We start from the raw sequence: 17,724 nt of genomic DNA on the forward strand, positions 1-17,724 counted from the left end.
TGACAACGACAAGGCTGCTACTGGTGGTGATGGGGATGGGGACCACAACTCTTCCTCTTCATGCTCATCTACAGCCTGATCCAGTACTCTTCGCAGGGCACGCTCCAGAAAAAACGCATATGGGATGAGGTCGATGATGTTGCCTTGGGTTCGACTGACCACCAGGGTTGTCACCTCCGCAAAAGGAAGCATGAGCCTACAGCCATTATTCATGAGCATTCAGTAACGCGGCCAAAAAATACCCAGCTCCGCAGAAAGAATGAAAGAAAATGAATGTTTTTTCTATGAAAAATTATCCTGCGGATCGCTTTTGGTCTGTTCACAATGAAGCAACGACCTTATCATCTGGGATGTGCCAACACACTCCTAGAGGTGATCGCTTCATTGTGATACGCAAGCCCCTTCACCACGACAAGGTAACGATCACGAAGGGGAATTGACACATGTATGTGCCTTTTTTTTTGTTTTTTTGCAGCCACAGTGTAGCACCAGAGGCCAGAAAAATTAGGCATGTACACATGCATGAAAAAGCAGGTATTGTTGCAGCCGCTGCTGTAGCAGCGGCCTGAAAAATTGAGGTTTTCAAGGCAGAAAGTGCACTAAAACATTGCGGCTTGAACCGTAGTTGGTGGCGGAGACGTCACGTAAGTCATCCGGCATGCAGAGAATGATTATATACAGCAGCGTGTGGACCATTTTTAGGCCAAGGCATCTCAGTCATCACCAGGCCTTTTTTAGTCAAATGCATCCCCCACTGTCAGTCCCTTCGGGATCCATGCCTCATTCATCTTAATAAACGTGAGGTAATCAAGACTTTTTTGACCTAGGCGACTTCTCTTCTCAGTGACAATACCTCCTGCTGCGCTGAAGGTCCTTTCTGACAGCACACTTGAAGCGGGGCAGGCCAGAAGTTCAATGGCAAATTGGGATAGCTCAGGCCACAGGTCAAGCCTGCACACCCAGTAGTCAAGGGGTTCATCGCTCCTCAGAGTGTCGATATCTGCAGTTAAGGCAAGGTAGTCTGCTACCTGTCGGTCGAGTCGTTCTCTGAGGGTGGGCCCCGAAGGGCTGTGGCCATGCATAGGACTAAAAAAGCTCTGCATGTCCTCCATCAACAAGACGTCTGTAAAGCGTCCTGTCCTTGCCGGCGTGGTTGTGGTGGTAGGAGGAGGATTACTTTCACCTCTTCCCCTGTTGGATTCCCGTTGTGCTGTGACATCACCCTTATATGCTGTGTAAAGCATACTTTTCAACTTATTTTGTAGCTGCTGCATCCTTTGCGACTGCTGGTAATTGGGTAACATATCACAGACTTTCTGCTTATACCGGGGGTCTAGTAGCGTGGCCACCCAGTACAGATCATTCTCGTTCAGCCTTTTTATACGAGGGTCTCTCAACAGGCATGACAGCATGAAAGACCCCATTTGCACAAGGTTGGATGCCGAGCTACTCATGTCCAATTCCTCGTCCTCACTGATGTCATTGAAGGTGTGTTCTTCCCCCCAGCCACGTACAACACCACGGGTACCAGATAGGTGACAACGAGCACCCTGCGATGCCTGCTGTGGTTGGTGTTCCTCCTCCTCAAAGCCACATTCCTCCTCTGACTCCTCTTCCTCACACTCCTCTTCCAGTGTTGCCGCAGGTCCAGCAAGCGATGGTAAGGCTGTTTCTGGTGGTGGTGATGGTTACCACAACTCTTCCTCTTCCTCTTCACGCTCATCTACGGCCTGATCCAGCACTCTTCGCAGGGCACGCTCCAGGAAAAAAACATATGGGATGATGTCGCTGATGGTGCCTTCGGTGCGACTCACTAGGTTTGTCACCTCCTCAAAAGGACGCATGAGCCTACAGGCATTGTGCATGAGCGTCCAGTAACGTGGCAAAAAAATACCCAGCTCCGCAGAGGCTGTCCTAGCACCCCGGTCATACAAATACTCGTTGACCGCTTTTTCTTGTTGGAGCAGGCGGTCGAACATTAGCAGTGTTGAATTCCAACGTGTCGGGCTGTCGCAAATCAAGCGCCTCACTGGCATGTTGTTTTGCCGCTGAATATCTGCAAAGTGCGCCATGGCCGTGTAGGAACGCCTGAAATGGCCACACACCTTCCTGGCCTGTTTGAGGACGTCCTGTAAGCCTGGGTACTTCTGCACAAAACGTTGCACAATCAGATTCAACACATGTGCCATGCACGGCACATGTGTCAACTTGCCCAAATTCAATGCCGCCAACAAATTGCTGACATTGTCACACACCACTTTGCCGATCTCCAGTTGGTGCGGGGTCAGCCACTGATCCACCTGTGCGTTCAGGGCGGACAGTAGTGCTGGTCCGGTGTGACTCTCTGCTTTCAGGCAAGTCAACCCCAAGACAGCGTGACACTGTCGTATCCGGCATGTGGAATAGCCCCTGGGGATCTGGGGGGGTGCAGTTGGTGTGGAGCAAGACGCAACAGCAGAAGAGGACTCAGCCGAGGAGGTTAGCAAAGAGGATGGAGTAGGAGGAGTAGAGGAGGTGGCAGCAGGCCTGCCTGCAAGTCGTGGCGGTGTCACCAACTCCTCTGCAGCAGAGCCACGCATTCCATGCTTGGCAGCCGCCAGCAGGATTACCCAATGCGCAGTGTACGTTATATACCTGCCCTGACCGTGCTTTGCAGACCAGCTATCAGTGGTCAGATGGACCCTTGCCCCAACACTGTGTGCCAGACGTGACATGATTTCCTTTTCCACAATAGAGTACAGGTTGGGGATTGCCTTTTGTGAAAAATAATTTCGGCCGGGTACCTTCCACTGCGGTGTCCCAATAGCGACAAATTTTTTGAAGGCCTCAGACTCCACCAGCTTGTATGGTAAAAGCTGGCGGGCTAAGAGTTCCGACAAGCCAGCTGTCAGACGCCGGGCAAGGGGGTGACTCTGTGAGATTGGCTTCTTACGCTCAAACATTTCCTTGACAGACACCTGACTGTGGGCAGATGAGCAGGAACTGCTGAAGGTGAGAGGCGGAGGGGCGGGTTGTTGATAGGGGGCATGGAGGACAGCAGTGGTTGACGTGGCTGAAGATGTTGGACCAGGAGGAGGATGGTGGCTTTCAGTTTGTGTGCTGCTTTTACTCATGTGTTGATCCCATAGGCGTTTGTGATGTGAGATCATGTGCCTTCGCAAAGCAGTTGTACCTAGGTGGGTGTTGGACTTCCCACGACTCAGTTTCTTTTGGCACAGGTTGCAAATGGCATCGCTGATATCAGAGGCAGACACACAAAAAAAATGCCACACTGCTGAGCTTTGCAAGGACGGCATTCTGGTGGTGGCAACAGCTTGCGTTGATTGGCGTGCTGTCTGGCTGACCCCGGGTGCCGAATCTACATGCTGTCTGACTGCGCCACTAGCTCCTTGCGATGACCTCCTCCCCCTGCTTCCAACTCGTCTCCTCCTCCTCTCTGTCTCCCCATCTGAACTTTCCCCCTCTTCTTCTGCTCTTCGAGCAGGCACCCAGGTGACATCCACAGACACATCGTCATCATCAGCCGCTTCACTTGACAACTCAGCAAAGGCAGCAGCAGCAGGTACAACATCATCATCATCATCATCATCACAATGTACGTCCATGTGTATAATGCTGCCTGACTGAGACATATCCCCGTTATCTACATCCTCTGGCACTAATAGTTGCGCATCACTTATTTCTTCCAACTCATGTGAAAAGAACTCCTCTGACGGATCAAGTGAAGCGGCTGTGGTGCTAGTGTTGGTGGTGGTGCCGGCGGGCTGGCGAGTGGTAAATTGAGAGGTGCCCGAAGCTGAGCTGGAGGAGGATGGTGCATTAAGGTTCCGAGCGGAAGCTGTAGACGATTGGGTGTCCTGTGTAAGCCAGTCAACTGTGGCCTCAGAATTTTTTGAGTTCAGGGTCTGTGGTGGCCTCTGAACACTGGGCATTATTCTAGGGCCTAAGGAAATCACAGCACCACGACGGCCCTTGCGGGGTGGCCTGCCTCTGCCTGTCATTTTCTTTTTTAATGTGTTGTGTACTATGAGTGCAAGGTGCTGTGCCACCCTATGGGAGTGTTGGGCAGTGGGTACAGTACACTCTGTGGACCTGACAGTCAATGGCAACCAGGCAACTGCAATTAAAAAATATATATATTTTTTTTTACTTTGCAAGCTGCTGTGCCACCTTATATATCAGTGGTGGGTGGGCACACAGTGGCACTGCAGTGGGCACAGTACACTCTGTGGACCTGACAGTCACTGGCAGCCCAGGCAACTGCAATTATAAACAGAATATATATTTTTTTACTTGGCAAGCTGCTGTGCCACCTTATATATCAGTGGTGGGTGGGCAGTGGCACAGTACACTCTTTGTGGACCTGACACTGACAGCAGTCACTGGCACCCAGGCAACTGCAATTAAAAAATATATATTTTTTTTTTTACTTTGCAAGCTGCTGTGCCACCGTATATATATCAGTGGTGGGCAGTGCACTGCAGTGGGTACAGTGCACTCTGTGGACCTGACACAGCACTCACTGCAATTATGACAGAGGAAAAAAAAAATATTTTTTAAAATGCCAGGTACTGTGCCTGTGCCACCCGAAATGAGTGTGGTGTGCACACAGTACAGTCTGTGGTGGGTCTGTGGCCTCTCACACACAGCGGGCAGGCAACTGCAGTCACAGTGTACAATATATATATATATATATAAAGAAAAAACTCTATTACCTTACCAGCCCTTAAAAGGGCTTTTGGGGACGCTAGATATATATATATATATATATATATATATATAAAAAAAAAAATTACACAAATACCAGCCCTTAGAAGGGCTTTTTGGGGTGCTGTCCTTACAGCAGTAGTGGACCAAGAACACTGCAAGACCAGGAACACTGACTAACTGTCCCTAGCTTAACACAGCAGCAGCAGCAGCAGCAGCTCTCTCCCTACTCTCACTACACACACTGCTTCAGAATGATCTAAGATGGATGCTGCCCTTGCTTATTTATAGGAGGTGGGAGGGTGTGGGAGGGAGGTATGCTGATTGGCTGGAAATGTGCCTGCTGACTGTAAAGTTCAGGGTCAAAGTTTGCCTCAATGATGTATTATGGGGGGCAGACCGAACATCGCATATGTTCGCCCGCAGCGGCGAACGCGAACATGCTAAGTTCGCCGGGAACTGTCCGCCGGCGAACAGTTCTATACATCTCTAAACTCTAACTCTAACCCTAACTCTAACCCTAACCCTAACTCTAACCCTAACTCTAACCGTAACCCTAACTCTAATTTTAACCCTAACTCTAACTCTAACCCTAACCCTAACCCTAACCCTAACTCTAACCCTAACCCTAACTCTAACCCTAACCCTAACCCTAACTCTAACCCTAACTCTAACTCTAACTCTAACCCTAACTCTAACTCTAACTCTAACTCTAACTCTAACCCTAACTCTAACTCTAACCCTAACTCTAACCCTAACACTAACCCTAACTCTAACCCTAACCCTAACTCTAACCCTAACTCTAACTCTAACTCTAACCCTAACTCTAACTCTAACTCTAACCCTAACTCTAACTCTAACTCTAACCCTAACTCTAACTCTAACCCTAACTCTAATTTTAACCCTAACTCTAACTCTAACCCTAACCCTAACTCTAACCCTAACTCTAACCCTAACTCTAACTCTAACCCTAACTCTAACCCTAACCCTAACTCTAACCCTAACCCTAACCCTAACCCTAACCCTAACTCTAACCCTAACCCTAACTCTAACTCTAACCCTAACTCTAACTCTAACCCTAACTCTAACCCTAACTCTAACTCTAACCCTAACTCTAACCCTAACCCTAACCCTAACTCTAACTCTAACCCTAACCCTAACCCTAACTCTAACTCTAACCCTAACCCTAACTCTAACTCTAACCCAAACTCTAACTCTAACCCTAACTCTAACCCTAACTCTAACTCTAACTCTAACTCTAACCCTAACCCTAACTCTAACCCTAACCCTAACCCTAACCCTAACTCTAACCCTAACTCTAACCCTAACTCTAATCAAACTGATGTTCTACATGGTTCTAGATGGACTAGTAGCTGATATATATTCACTGCTCAATCTCACTGCACTTAAGAACTTAATAAAGCTCCTTCCTTTTGCCTATCTTCCTTTAAAAAAAAAAAAAAGTTAGAATTTTCGAATTTGGTTCGAACATCCCAATATGTTTGAAGTTCTACAAACGAGCGAACAGCCAATGTTTTGCTTAAACTTAGGTTCGACTCGAACTCGAAGCTCATCCCTACTCACATATTTCTCGAGATACATGTCCAGGGCCGGACTGGGTATGAAAACCAGCCCTGGAAAAAATTACATACCAGCCCCGTAGCATTGCGTCGTCATACCAGCACAACGTCATCAAGTATTCATATATGAAACATAATTTAACCACTTCTGGCCTGGCCCTTTTTCCGACACGTTGTTTACAATTGCAAATCATTTTTTTTTTTGGCTGCAAAATTACTTAGAACCCCCAAACATTATAGATTTTCTTTTAGCAGAGACCCTAAAGAATAAAATGGAGATTTTTGCAATATTTATCACACCGAATTTGTGCAGAGGTCTCACAAACGCAATTTTTTAGGAAAAAAATTCACTTTTTTTAATTTAAAAAATAAGAAAACAGTAAAGTTAGCCTAATTATTTTCTATAATGTGAAAGATAATGTTACGCCGAGTAAATAAATTCCCAACATGTCATGCTTCAAAATTGTACATGCTCGTGGAATGGCAACAAACATTGGTACCTAAAAATCCCCATTGGTAACACTTTAAAAATGTCTAAAGGTTACCAGTTTAAAGTTACATTTCCCCCTGATACAATGCTGCCCCCCTCCCCCTAACACAATGCTGTTCCCCCCCTTATACAATGCCGATCCCCCCCCACCCTAATACAATGTTGACCCCCCCAGCCCCCTCCTCCTAATTAATACAATGCTGACCCCCTCCCCATAGTAAAATGCTGTTCCCCCTAATACAATGCTGATCCCCCCTCTCCCTAAATTTGGGGCGGGGGGATCAGCATTGTATTAGGGGGAGGGGGCCAGCAGGAACAGCGTTGAATTAGGGGGAGGGGGTTGATCAGCATTGTATTAGGGGCCCTGATACAAGGCTAATCCCCCCCATCCCCCTAATACAATGCTGACCCCCCTAATAAAATGCTGAACCCAGCTCCCTCCCCCTAATACAATGCTGATCCCCCGTCCCCCTAAATTTAGGGGGGTCAGCATTGTATTAGGGGGAGGGGGGCAGGGGGAACAGCATTGTATTAGGAGGAGGGCGGGCGGATCAGCATTGTATTATGGGCCCTGCCTCTTACCTGGCTGAACAGGGCAAATTAGGGCAGGGAGGATGGTGTCAGGGAGGATGGTGTCAGGGAGGGTGGTGTCAGGGAGGGTGGTGTCGGGGAGGGTGGTGTCGGGGAGGATGGTGTCAGGGAGGATGGTGCCGGGGAGGATGGTGCCAGGGAGGGTGGTGCCAGGGAGGATGGTGTCAGGGAGGGTGGCGTCAGGGAGGGTGGTGTCAGGGAGGATGGTGTCAGGGAGGGTGGCGTCAGGGAGGGTGGTGTCAGGGAGGATGGCGTCAGGGAGGATGCGTGAGGGAGGGTGGTGTCAGGAAGAATGGTGTCAGGGGGGATGGCATCAGGGGGGATGGCGTCGGGGAGGGTGGTGTCGGGGAGGATTGTGCCGGGGAGGATGGTGTCAGGAAGGGTGGCGTCAGGGAGGGTGGTGTCAGGGAGGGTGGTGTCAGGGAGGATGGCGTCAGGGAGGATGCGTGAGGGAGGGTGGTGTCAGGGAGGGTGGTGTCAGGGAGGGTGGTGTCAGGGAGGATGGTGTCAGGGGGGATGGTGTCAGGGGGGATGGCATCAGGGCGGATGGCGTCAGGGGGGATGGAGTCAGGGGGGATGGAGTCAGGGGGGATGGTGTCGGGGAGGGTGGTGTTGGGGAGGATTGTGCCGGGGAGGATGGTGTCAGGAAGGGTGGCATCAGGGAGGGTGGCGTCAGGGAGGGTGGCGTCAGGGAGGGTGGCGTCAGGGAGGATGGCGTCAGGGAGGATGGCGTGAGGGAGGGTGGTGTCAGGGAGGATGGTGTCAGGAAGGATGGTGTCAGGGAGGATGGCGTGAGGGAGGATGGCGTGAGGGAGGGTGGTGTCAGGAAGGATGGCGTGAGGGAGGATGGCGTGAGGGAGGGTGGTGTCAGGGAGGATGGTGTCATGGAGGATGGTGTCAGGAAGGATGGTGTCATGGAGGATGGTGTCAGGGAGGATGGTGTCATGGAGGATGGTGTCAGGAAGGATGGTGTCAGGAAGGATGGTGTCATGGAGGATGGTGTCATGGAGGATGGTGTCAGGAAGGATGGTGTCACTGCCTGGTATTTGTAGTGATCACAGATCAGATAGAGGGCTGAACCAGTCCGTTGCCTAATCCGCACCAAGGAACACGCAGACACGTTATAAGAGAAGACGAATCTCTCTAATTATAGTATTAAACACGTCATCTCCCCAACTGAAATCTTTTCCATTATTTGCATCACAAGTCATAGGAAAACAATGGATTGGTCAGGCGGCTGAACTAGATTTACCTGAAAACTTCTTTTCGAGTGCAGCGGCCGGGCAGCGGGCGTCCCTATCTCAAATCAGCCCCATCTCAAAGCGGCCCCAGGGCCGGCGGCCCACCGGGAAAATTCCCGATATCCCGGTACGCCAGTCCGGCCCTGTACATGTCCCACTTGAAACAATCCAAACCCTATTCCCAGTGTCCATTAAGTATCTCTCTTTCACTCCCAGTGACGGTGAATACCATCACAGTGCCATATCTTTGGTATTAGGGGGAGGAATATTGCCCAATTGTTGGTGTCAGTGGGAGAACTGGCACTCCATTTTTGGTGTCAGAGGGCAGAATAGTGTCTCATATCAGTGGGATGAAGTGTTCCCAAAGGGCCAGATAAAGGCAGGCAAAGAGCCACCTCTGGCCCCCAGGCTATAGTTTGGAGACCCCCGCTATAAGGTACTCTGCAATTCTTCTCACATTGGTTCACATCAAAACTGCCTGTTGGTGTGTTTTTGAGGCGATTTCCATTCATTTTAATGGCGAGGAGCGTTTTTGGTGCAGTATTTTTTAAATGACCAACCATGCTTCAAAAATGCGGCAAGTATTATTTTTTACACCGCAGCGGAAGCGCACCTCCCCAGTGTGAACACCTACCTAGAATTTAAAGGGAATTAGGCGCTGGAGCTTTTCAGGCACTTTTTTTTAACGCAAATGCGCTTCAAAAACTTCTCAGTGTGAAAGTAGATTAAGGGTGTGGTTTGGGTTTTCAGAGGGACCCCATGCAAAAAAAAAAGGAAACATTTTGTGAGGTCACCTCAAAATCCTTTGAAGACCAAAGCTGGCATCAGTACGCCCCTTAACCTACTCACTGGGGACACCGTTATAATCTTTCATACCTTGGAGAATGAGTATGGAATTTTAAACACTCACTATTTCAGATATATTCAGATTGGTCGCTCTTTAGGAGAGTTTCCAGAGAAAACAAAGTTCTTATATAAACCAGCTTGACTTTACTAGACTTCTGCTGCTCCAAGTCAGAAATGAACTTTGCTGGTCTACAATATTTTACAATATAAGATATCCTTTGCCAAATAATCCTCTTGTATATATCGGGTGATAGACCTCTCTACCTCATTTACTGCTAGCCAATGGAGGACAGCCCTTTCCTCGGTTTATAAGGGTTGAAGCTGTACAGACTTTTGGGTATAACCTAAAAATAAGACTTTACCTTGGTATCTTACACTGTTCACTGTACACTGGCCACATTTTATGGCTCACGGTCATCTTTTGGTTGCTGGAGAGACTGTGGCTCCATTGGCCTCCATATACTCTGGAAATGCACACACCTTACCAGATTTTGGAAGAAGATATTACAATTAATTTCCGAAGTTACAGGTTTCGTACCCCCTCCAACTTCCAAAATAGTGGTTCTAAATGTATGACTTGACACCTCTCCTGTACAATTACGTACAATAGTAATCTATATTCTCTTATCTATCAGACTGGTGATCACCAGACACTGAAGGACAAATTTCATTCCCAACTCCTCAGAAGTGGTCGAGCTAAAAACCCAACTGCTTGTATGAAAAGCTGCTGGCTTTGAGGCGTGATCGGTACCCGGTTTGGGAAAAGGATATCCATGGTTTGGAGAGGATTGGAAACCATGGTCCTCGTGGCTGGCGGAATATAAATAAACAAAAATAAACTGGTATTTACTATGTAACCTTATAATGAGGACAGATATCTATGTGCTACTCACTGGTGTTTCTTATTATTTTTTTCATTCTTTCAATTATTGACGTTCCTTTGTCTGGGACTCTCTGGTAGTTTATGCGTGTCTCCACTTGGCAGACGTTGTATATCTTCTTTTATACTAAACTAATAAAAACCCAATGGAACAAAAATCCAAAAAGCATTTTTTAAGCATGAAGCTTGGTTGGCCATGAATGCAGGTGACCAATGAGCATGTGGCCTTTCCCTTACAAACCATACGGGGTCACTTGCCCTCAAGGTTAGTAGGGTGCTTTTGGGGGGTAAAAAAAACTCCACACCCTACAAGGAACCTTGTCTCCAAGTTAATGAGGACTGGAGCCGTATCCTCACTTACTCTGCCTGGTGGATGTGGACAGGTTCATGGGGTGGAGGAACGTTTCAAAACCTGGAAGCCCCCTTAAAACTAACCTCAGATATCTGGCCCTCCTCCTTTACAGAGATTGTAAACCTCAGACATGAAATATGAACAAAACACATCCTTGTATACTGTGCACTTGCTTCTATTCAATGCACTAAGTGTAATTTCTCTCTGCTGCCTTGTTCCTGTTCCTGCTTCTGTTATCTGCCTCACTTCTTACAGTTTTTTTCCAACTCCAAGAGATAATTAGTGACAAGTAAGGAGAGCTCCAACACACAGCTTGTGGTTGACAGCCTCAGCTGTGCATGTTCCCATGTACAGTGGGGGGGGGGGGGTGTCCTTTCAATCCATTTAGGGTTCAGATGCTAAACTGCATTCCCGCTCCATGCAGAGCAATGGGAAGAGTTAATAGCAGCACCCTGTGTGTGCCATGCTGAAACATAAGTAATGGTTGTGGCATGCACTGAAATAGCGGCGATGGTTAGGGCACACAGCGGGGAACCGAAAGGTTCAATAGGGGTGTAGATTCTGTTCTGAAGTAAAATACGGGGCTTACGATGGTGAAGTAAGAAATGCCCTGGTATTGACATGAAAAAAAAGGCCCAGTGTCTGTTGTATCACTAAAAATAGATAATGTCCCTTCATCGGTGGTGTCACTGGAAGGAAACATTTCTCCCAAGTCAGTGGTGTCACTGGAAGGAAACATTTCCCACAAGTCAGTGGTGTTACTGGAAGGAAACATTTCCCCCAAGTCAGTGGTGTCACTGGAAGGAAACATTTCCCCCAAGTCAGTGGTGTCACTGGAAGGAAACATTTCCCACAAGTCAGTGGTGTCACTGGAAGGAAACATTTCCCCCAAGTCAGTGGTGTCACTGGAAGGAAACATTTCCCCCAAGTCAGTGGTGTTACTGGAAGGAAACATTTCCCCCAAGTCAGTGGTGTCACTGGAAGGAAACATTTCCCCCCAAGTCAGTGGTGTCACTGGAAGGAAACATTTCCACCAAGTCAGTGGTGTCACTAGAAGGAAACATTTCCCCCAAGTCAGTGGTGTTACTGGAAGGAAACATTTCCCCCAAGTCAGTGGTGTCACTGGAAGGAAACATTTCCCCCCAAGTCAGTGGTGTCACTGGAAGGAAACATCTCCCACAAGTCAGTGGTGTCACTGGAAGGAAACATTTCCACCAAGTCAGTGGTGTCACTGGAAGGAAACATTTCCCACAAGTCAGTGGTGTCACTGGAAGGAAACATTTCCCCCAAGTCAGTGCTGTCACTGGAAGGAAACATTTCCCCCAAGTCAGTGGTGTCACTGGAAGGAAACATCTCCCACAAGTCAGTGGTGTCACTGGAAGGAAACATTTCCCCCAAGTCATTGGTGTCACTGGAAGGAAACATTTCCCCCAAGTCAGTGGTGTCACTGGAAGGAAACATTTCTCCCAAGTCAGTGGTGTTACTGGAAGGAAACATTTCCCCCAAGTCAGTGGTGTCACTGGAAGGAAACATTTCCCCCAAGTCAGTGGTGTCACTGGAAGGAAACATTTCCCCCAAGTCAGTGGTGTCACTGGAAGGAAACATTTCCCCCAAGTCATTGGTGTCACTGGAAGGAAACATTTCCCACAAGTCAGTGGTGTCACTGGAAGGAAACATTTCTCCCAAGTCAGTGGTGTCACTGGAAGGAAACATTTCCCCCAAGTCAGTGGTGTCACTGGAAGGAAACATTTCCCACAAGTCAGTGGTGTCACAATTCTTTTTTTTTTTTTACTTTGTTCAGAGAATTTTATTTGTAGTAATGAAAATGTATATTGCAGATTTGACTTATAATACAACTTACTATAAAAGGTAAAACATTGGAAATACATCTTTAAATTGTGTTTATTACCCCCCCCCCCCCCCAGGTATTGTGGATTTCACTGCTGCCCAAGTACAGAGAACATTCTCCGACACCTTTGGCCTTCTGCCAATACCACTGAGAGATTCCAGAAAATGTAAAAAATTAATAATATTATTATTATTATTAATAAGGATTTTACTTTACTGGCTGTAAACATTTGTAAAGTCGGGGAACTTAAATTTCTGAACAACTAAAATGTCTGTAAACATCACAGAATTGAGATTGGTGAGATTCACCCTCCTCGGAGTTCCTGGACTGGAGAGGTTCCATTCTGTCATTGCGGCTCCGTTCTTCATCATGTTCATGTGTTCGGTGATAGGAAACCCTCTCATTGTTTTCATCATTCTATCTGATCATGGTCTCCATGCTCCCATGTACATGTTCCTGTCATTGTTGGCCATCACAGACTTCATGCTCTCACTTTCGATAGCACCACAGGTGTTGGCCGTCCTTTGGCTGGACTCTCATATTTTATATTTTAGTAGATGTGTCATCCAGATGTATTTTGTCCATTTATTTACCTATATGGAATGTGGAGTCCTGGTGGCGATGGCGTTTGATCGCTATGTAGCAATATGCCAACCATTAAGATACACTGCCATTCTTACTGGACCAGTGATCACCCAGATTGGCTTAGCTGTGGCTTTGCGAGGGGTGCTCTTGATCAGCCCTTGTATCTACTTAGTGATCCGGTTACCCTACTGTGGACATGAAGTGATTAGCAAATCTTACTGCGATCACATGTCCATAGCGAAGGCCTCATGTGGCAACACCACCATCAATGGGATTTATGGCCTCATTCAAGTGATGTTGGTGATTGCATTTGATATTGTTGTTATTACGTTATCTTATATCTTTATAGTTACAGCTGTGCTAAAACTGTCCTCCAAGGAGGCCCGGTCTAAGGCATTTGGTACATGTTCCTCCCATGTGTGTGTCATGTCATTCTTCTATGTCACAGGAGGCTTCACTCTTATGGCATACAGGTTTGGGAAAAACATCCCACCCTCCATCCATTCCATCCTTTCACTCATTTACCTCCTAACACCTCCAATGATGAACCCACTGGTGTACGGGGTGAGGACCAGCCAGATCCGTGACCGAGCCTGGAAATTGTTCCACAAGGGGAAAAAAAATGAAAATTAAAGCCAATGTTTGGGAAAAGAAATCTTGTACTTGTACTGTCAGAAAGTGATGAAAAACCTCCAACTGGACATAAAAAACAAAGCTTCACAATAAAATAGACAATACAAACACTGAGAATGAATCTTACCAATCAATATTTAAAATGTGGAGGTCCTCTATAGTAAATCAACTTTGAAGCATTGATTACCCCAAGCAATCAATAAATATATGATTTACCAAAAATCTTGGGGGATTTCCAAAGATCCGCACATGCAGATATCAGAACACTCATCGATTACAAAAACAGAATGATCATTTATTTTACAATAATCCATTCTAATACAATAAAAGATATAGGGACCCACAATGCACCCTTATATAAAAAATTTAATTCTTACCCCACACCGATCCTCAATAGGCTAAAGCACATGTGTCCAACACAAGGTCTGGGGGCTAAATCTGGCCCTCTGGGCCATTTCATGTGGCCCTCACACCTCTCCTGCAGCTGGAGATCGTCCCCCTCGTCTCCACCCCCACCTTGCCTCAGCAGTCAGCAACAGACTGGAGAACAAAACTCCTCTGCTAGATCCTGCGCTTCTCAATGCAGCTGCAGAGTGGTTTGTCTCTACCAACCCCCCCCCCCCACCCTACTTGTCTCAGCAGCAAAGAGGAGGTCAGGACTCCCCCTCCAGATTCTGCACCTCTCTGTGCAGCTGCAACCTTCCCTTGTCTCCACCTCCCCGGGTCTCACCATTCAGCAGCTGACTCCAGCCCTCCTCTTGTCCTCCTCCAGACTCTGCTCTTTCTGCCTCCCAGCTCCACCCCCAGTTTCTTCCTGCCAGCAGCACATGCTAAGGTTGGGTTCACTATGATGTAAGAGAGGATGGGGGACTCTTGACTTCTGATGTGAGGGGGGATGCTCTGGACATCTGATCTTACAGATTCAACAGGCCCTTTGAGGGCGACCATAATGCTTATGCAGCCTGCAATGAAAATTGGACACCCCTAGTCTAAAGGCTTAATCAGTTTCATTGGAAATCACAGATGTCTACACAGTTTATGGGTTTTGATTGTTTCTTCAGGAAATACAGGAGATATCCTATTTTAAAGGCAGTTATATCCACCATTTCCACATTTAGGGTGGATATTCGTAGGCATGGTCAAACCATAAATTTCTCTACTATTGTGTTCATATGCCCTTCTTGGGAACATAGCAGCCGTTCCAGGTACCCCTTGGCAGAAAGATTATGGTGGCTCCATGATGGCTTCTACACAGCCCACCAGCTTATTCCACTCTGACCATGCAGTGAATAAATCCCATTTTTCATACATCTGAGAATGAGATATGTCTGGATGGTTGACCAGCTATAAAATGCATTTTCCTTCATCACTTTAATATGTGAAATTTCAAAACATTGCGAGAGAGCTAACAGAGCCTCATGACATAGCTGCCAACTGTCCCGTTTTTGACAGGACAGTCCCGCCAAATAGGACCTTGTCCCGGCTAATTTACACTGCTGGGACTTGTCCCGGCCAGTGGGGGAGGCAGGAGGGGCCATCTGACCTTTATAGCAAGTGCTGAGGGAATCCACAGAAGAACGGCAGCCGGCTCAGGGCAGATTGGGAGCGAGAGGCCCGTGCAGCAGGCAGAGGCAAAGCCAGCAGTCCATGTCCATCCATCTCCCTCTGACACAGACTCAGCCGCCAGCAGTCCATGTCCATCCATCTCCCTCTGACACAGACTCAGCAGCCAGCAGTCCATGTCCATCCATCTCCCTCTGACACAGACTCAGCAGCCAGCAGTCCATGTCCATCCATCTCCCTCTGACACAGACTCAGCAGTCCATGTCCATCCATCCCCCTCTGACACAGACTCAGCAGCCAGCAGTCCATCCATCTCCCTCTGACACAGACTCAGCAGCCAGCAGTCCATGTCCATCCATCCCCCTCTGACACAGACTCAGCAGCCAGCAGTCCATGTCCATCCATCTCCCTCTGACACAGACTCAGCAGCCAGCACTCCATGTCCATCCATCTCCCTCTGACACAGACTCAGCAGCCAGCAGTCCATGTCCATCCATCTCCCTCTGACACAGACTCAGCAGCCAGCAGTCCATGTCCATCCATCTCCCTCTGACACAGACTCAGCAGCCAGCAGTCCATGTCCATCCATCTCCCTCTGACACAGACTCAGCCGCCAGCAGTCCATGTCCATCCATCTCCCTCTGACACAGACTCAGCAGCCAGCAGTCCATGTCCATCCATCTCCCTCTGACACAGACTCAGCCGCCAGCAGTCCATGTCCATCCATCTCCCTCTGACACAGTCTCAGCAGCCAGCAGTCCATGTCCATCCATCTCCCTCTGACACAGACTCAGCAGCCAGCAGTCCATGTCCATCCATCTCCCTCTGACACAGACTCAGCAGTCCATGTCCATCCATCTCCCTCTGACACAGACTCAGCAGCCAGCAGTCCATCCATCTCCCTCTGACACAGACTCAGCAGCCAGCAGTCCATGTCCATCCATCCCCCTCTGACACAGACTCAGCAGCCAGCAGTCCATGTCCATCCATCTCCCTCTGACACAGACTCAGCAGCCAGCACTCCATGTCCATCCATCTCCCTCTGACACAGACTCAGCAGCCAGCAGTCCATGTCCATCCATCTCCCTCTGACACAGACTCAGCAGCCAGCAGTCCATGTCCATCCATCCCCCTCTGACACAGACTCAGCAGCCAGCAGTCCATGTCCATCCATCTCCCTCTGACACAGACTCAGCAGCCAGCACTCCATGTCCATCCATCTCCCTCTGACACAGACTCAGCAGCCAGCAGTCCATGTCCATCCATCTCCCTCTGACACAGACTCAGCAGCCAGCAGTCCATGTCCATCCATCTCCCTCTGACACAGACTCAGCAGCCAGCAGTCCATGTCCATCCATCTCCCTCTGACACAGACTCAGAAGCCAGCAGTCCATGTCCATCCATCTCCCTCTGACACAGACTCAGCAGCCAGCAGTCCATGTCCATCCATCTCCCTCTGACACAGACTCAGCAGTCCATGTCCATCCATCTCCCTCTGACACAGACTCAGCAGCCAGCAGTCCATCCATCTCCCTCTGACACAGACTCAGCAGCCAGCAGTCCATGTCCATCCATCCCCCTCTGACACAGACTCAGCAGCCAGCAGTCCATGTCCATCCATCTCCCTCTGACACAGACTCAGCAGCCAGCACTCCATGTCCATCCATCTCCCTCTGACACAGACTCAGCAGCCAGCAGTCCATGTCCATCCATCTCCCTCTGACACAGACTCAGCAGCCAGCAGTCCATGTCCATCCATCTCCCTCTGACACAGACTCAGCAGCCAGCAGTCCATGTCCATCCATCTCCCTCTGACACAGACTCAGCCGCCAGCAGTCCATGTCCATCCATCTCCCTCTGACACAGACTCAGCAGCCAGCAGTCCATGTCCATCCATCTCCCTCTGACACAGACTCAGCCGCCAGCAGTCCATGTCCATCCATCTCCCTCTGACACAGACTCAGCAGCCAGCAGTCCATGTCCATCCATCTCCCTCTGACACAGACTCAGCAGCCAGCAGTCCATGTCCATCCATCTCCCTCTGACACAGACTCAGCAGTCCATGTCCATCCATCTCCCTCTGACACAGACTCAGCAGCCAGCAGTCCATCCATCTCCCTCTGACACAGACTCAGCAGCCAGCAGTCCATGTCCATCCATCCCCCTCTGACACAGACTCAGCAGCCAGCAGTCCATGTCCATCCATCTCCCTCTGACACAGACTCAGCAGCCAGCACTCCATGTCCATCCATCTCCCTCTGACACAGACTCAGCAGCCAGCAGTCCATGTCCATCCATCTCCCTCTGACACAGACTCAGCAGCCAGCAGTCCATGTCCATCCATCCCCCTCTGACACAGACTCAGCAGCCAGCACTCCATGTCCATCCATCTCCCTCTGACACAGAC

At 48.7% G+C, this 17,724-nt stretch overlaps 1 protein-coding gene across 1 annotated transcript in view; it reads left to right on the forward strand.

Moving 5' to 3' along the window:
• LOC309548361 (uncharacterized protein) overlaps positions 1 to 17,724 on the forward strand; it is a gene marked incomplete at both ends in the record, with an annotated part of 147,016 nt that overhangs the window by 109,741 nt on the left and 19,551 nt on the right. The window contains 2 exons of the mRNA XM_082248299.1: positions 10,091 to 10,169; positions 13,471 to 13,685. Of these exons, the coding sequence (XP_082104425.1) occupies positions 10,091 to 10,169; positions 13,471 to 13,685 (294 nt within the window). The remainder of the gene's footprint in view (positions 1 to 10,090; positions 10,170 to 13,470; positions 13,686 to 17,724) is intronic.

The sequence above is a fragment of the Pelophylax lessonae genome, assembly GCF_965119305.1.
Source record: "Pelophylax lessonae genome assembly, chromosome: 2".
NCBI lineage: Eukaryota > Metazoa > Chordata > Amphibia > Anura > Ranidae > Pelophylax > Pelophylax lessonae.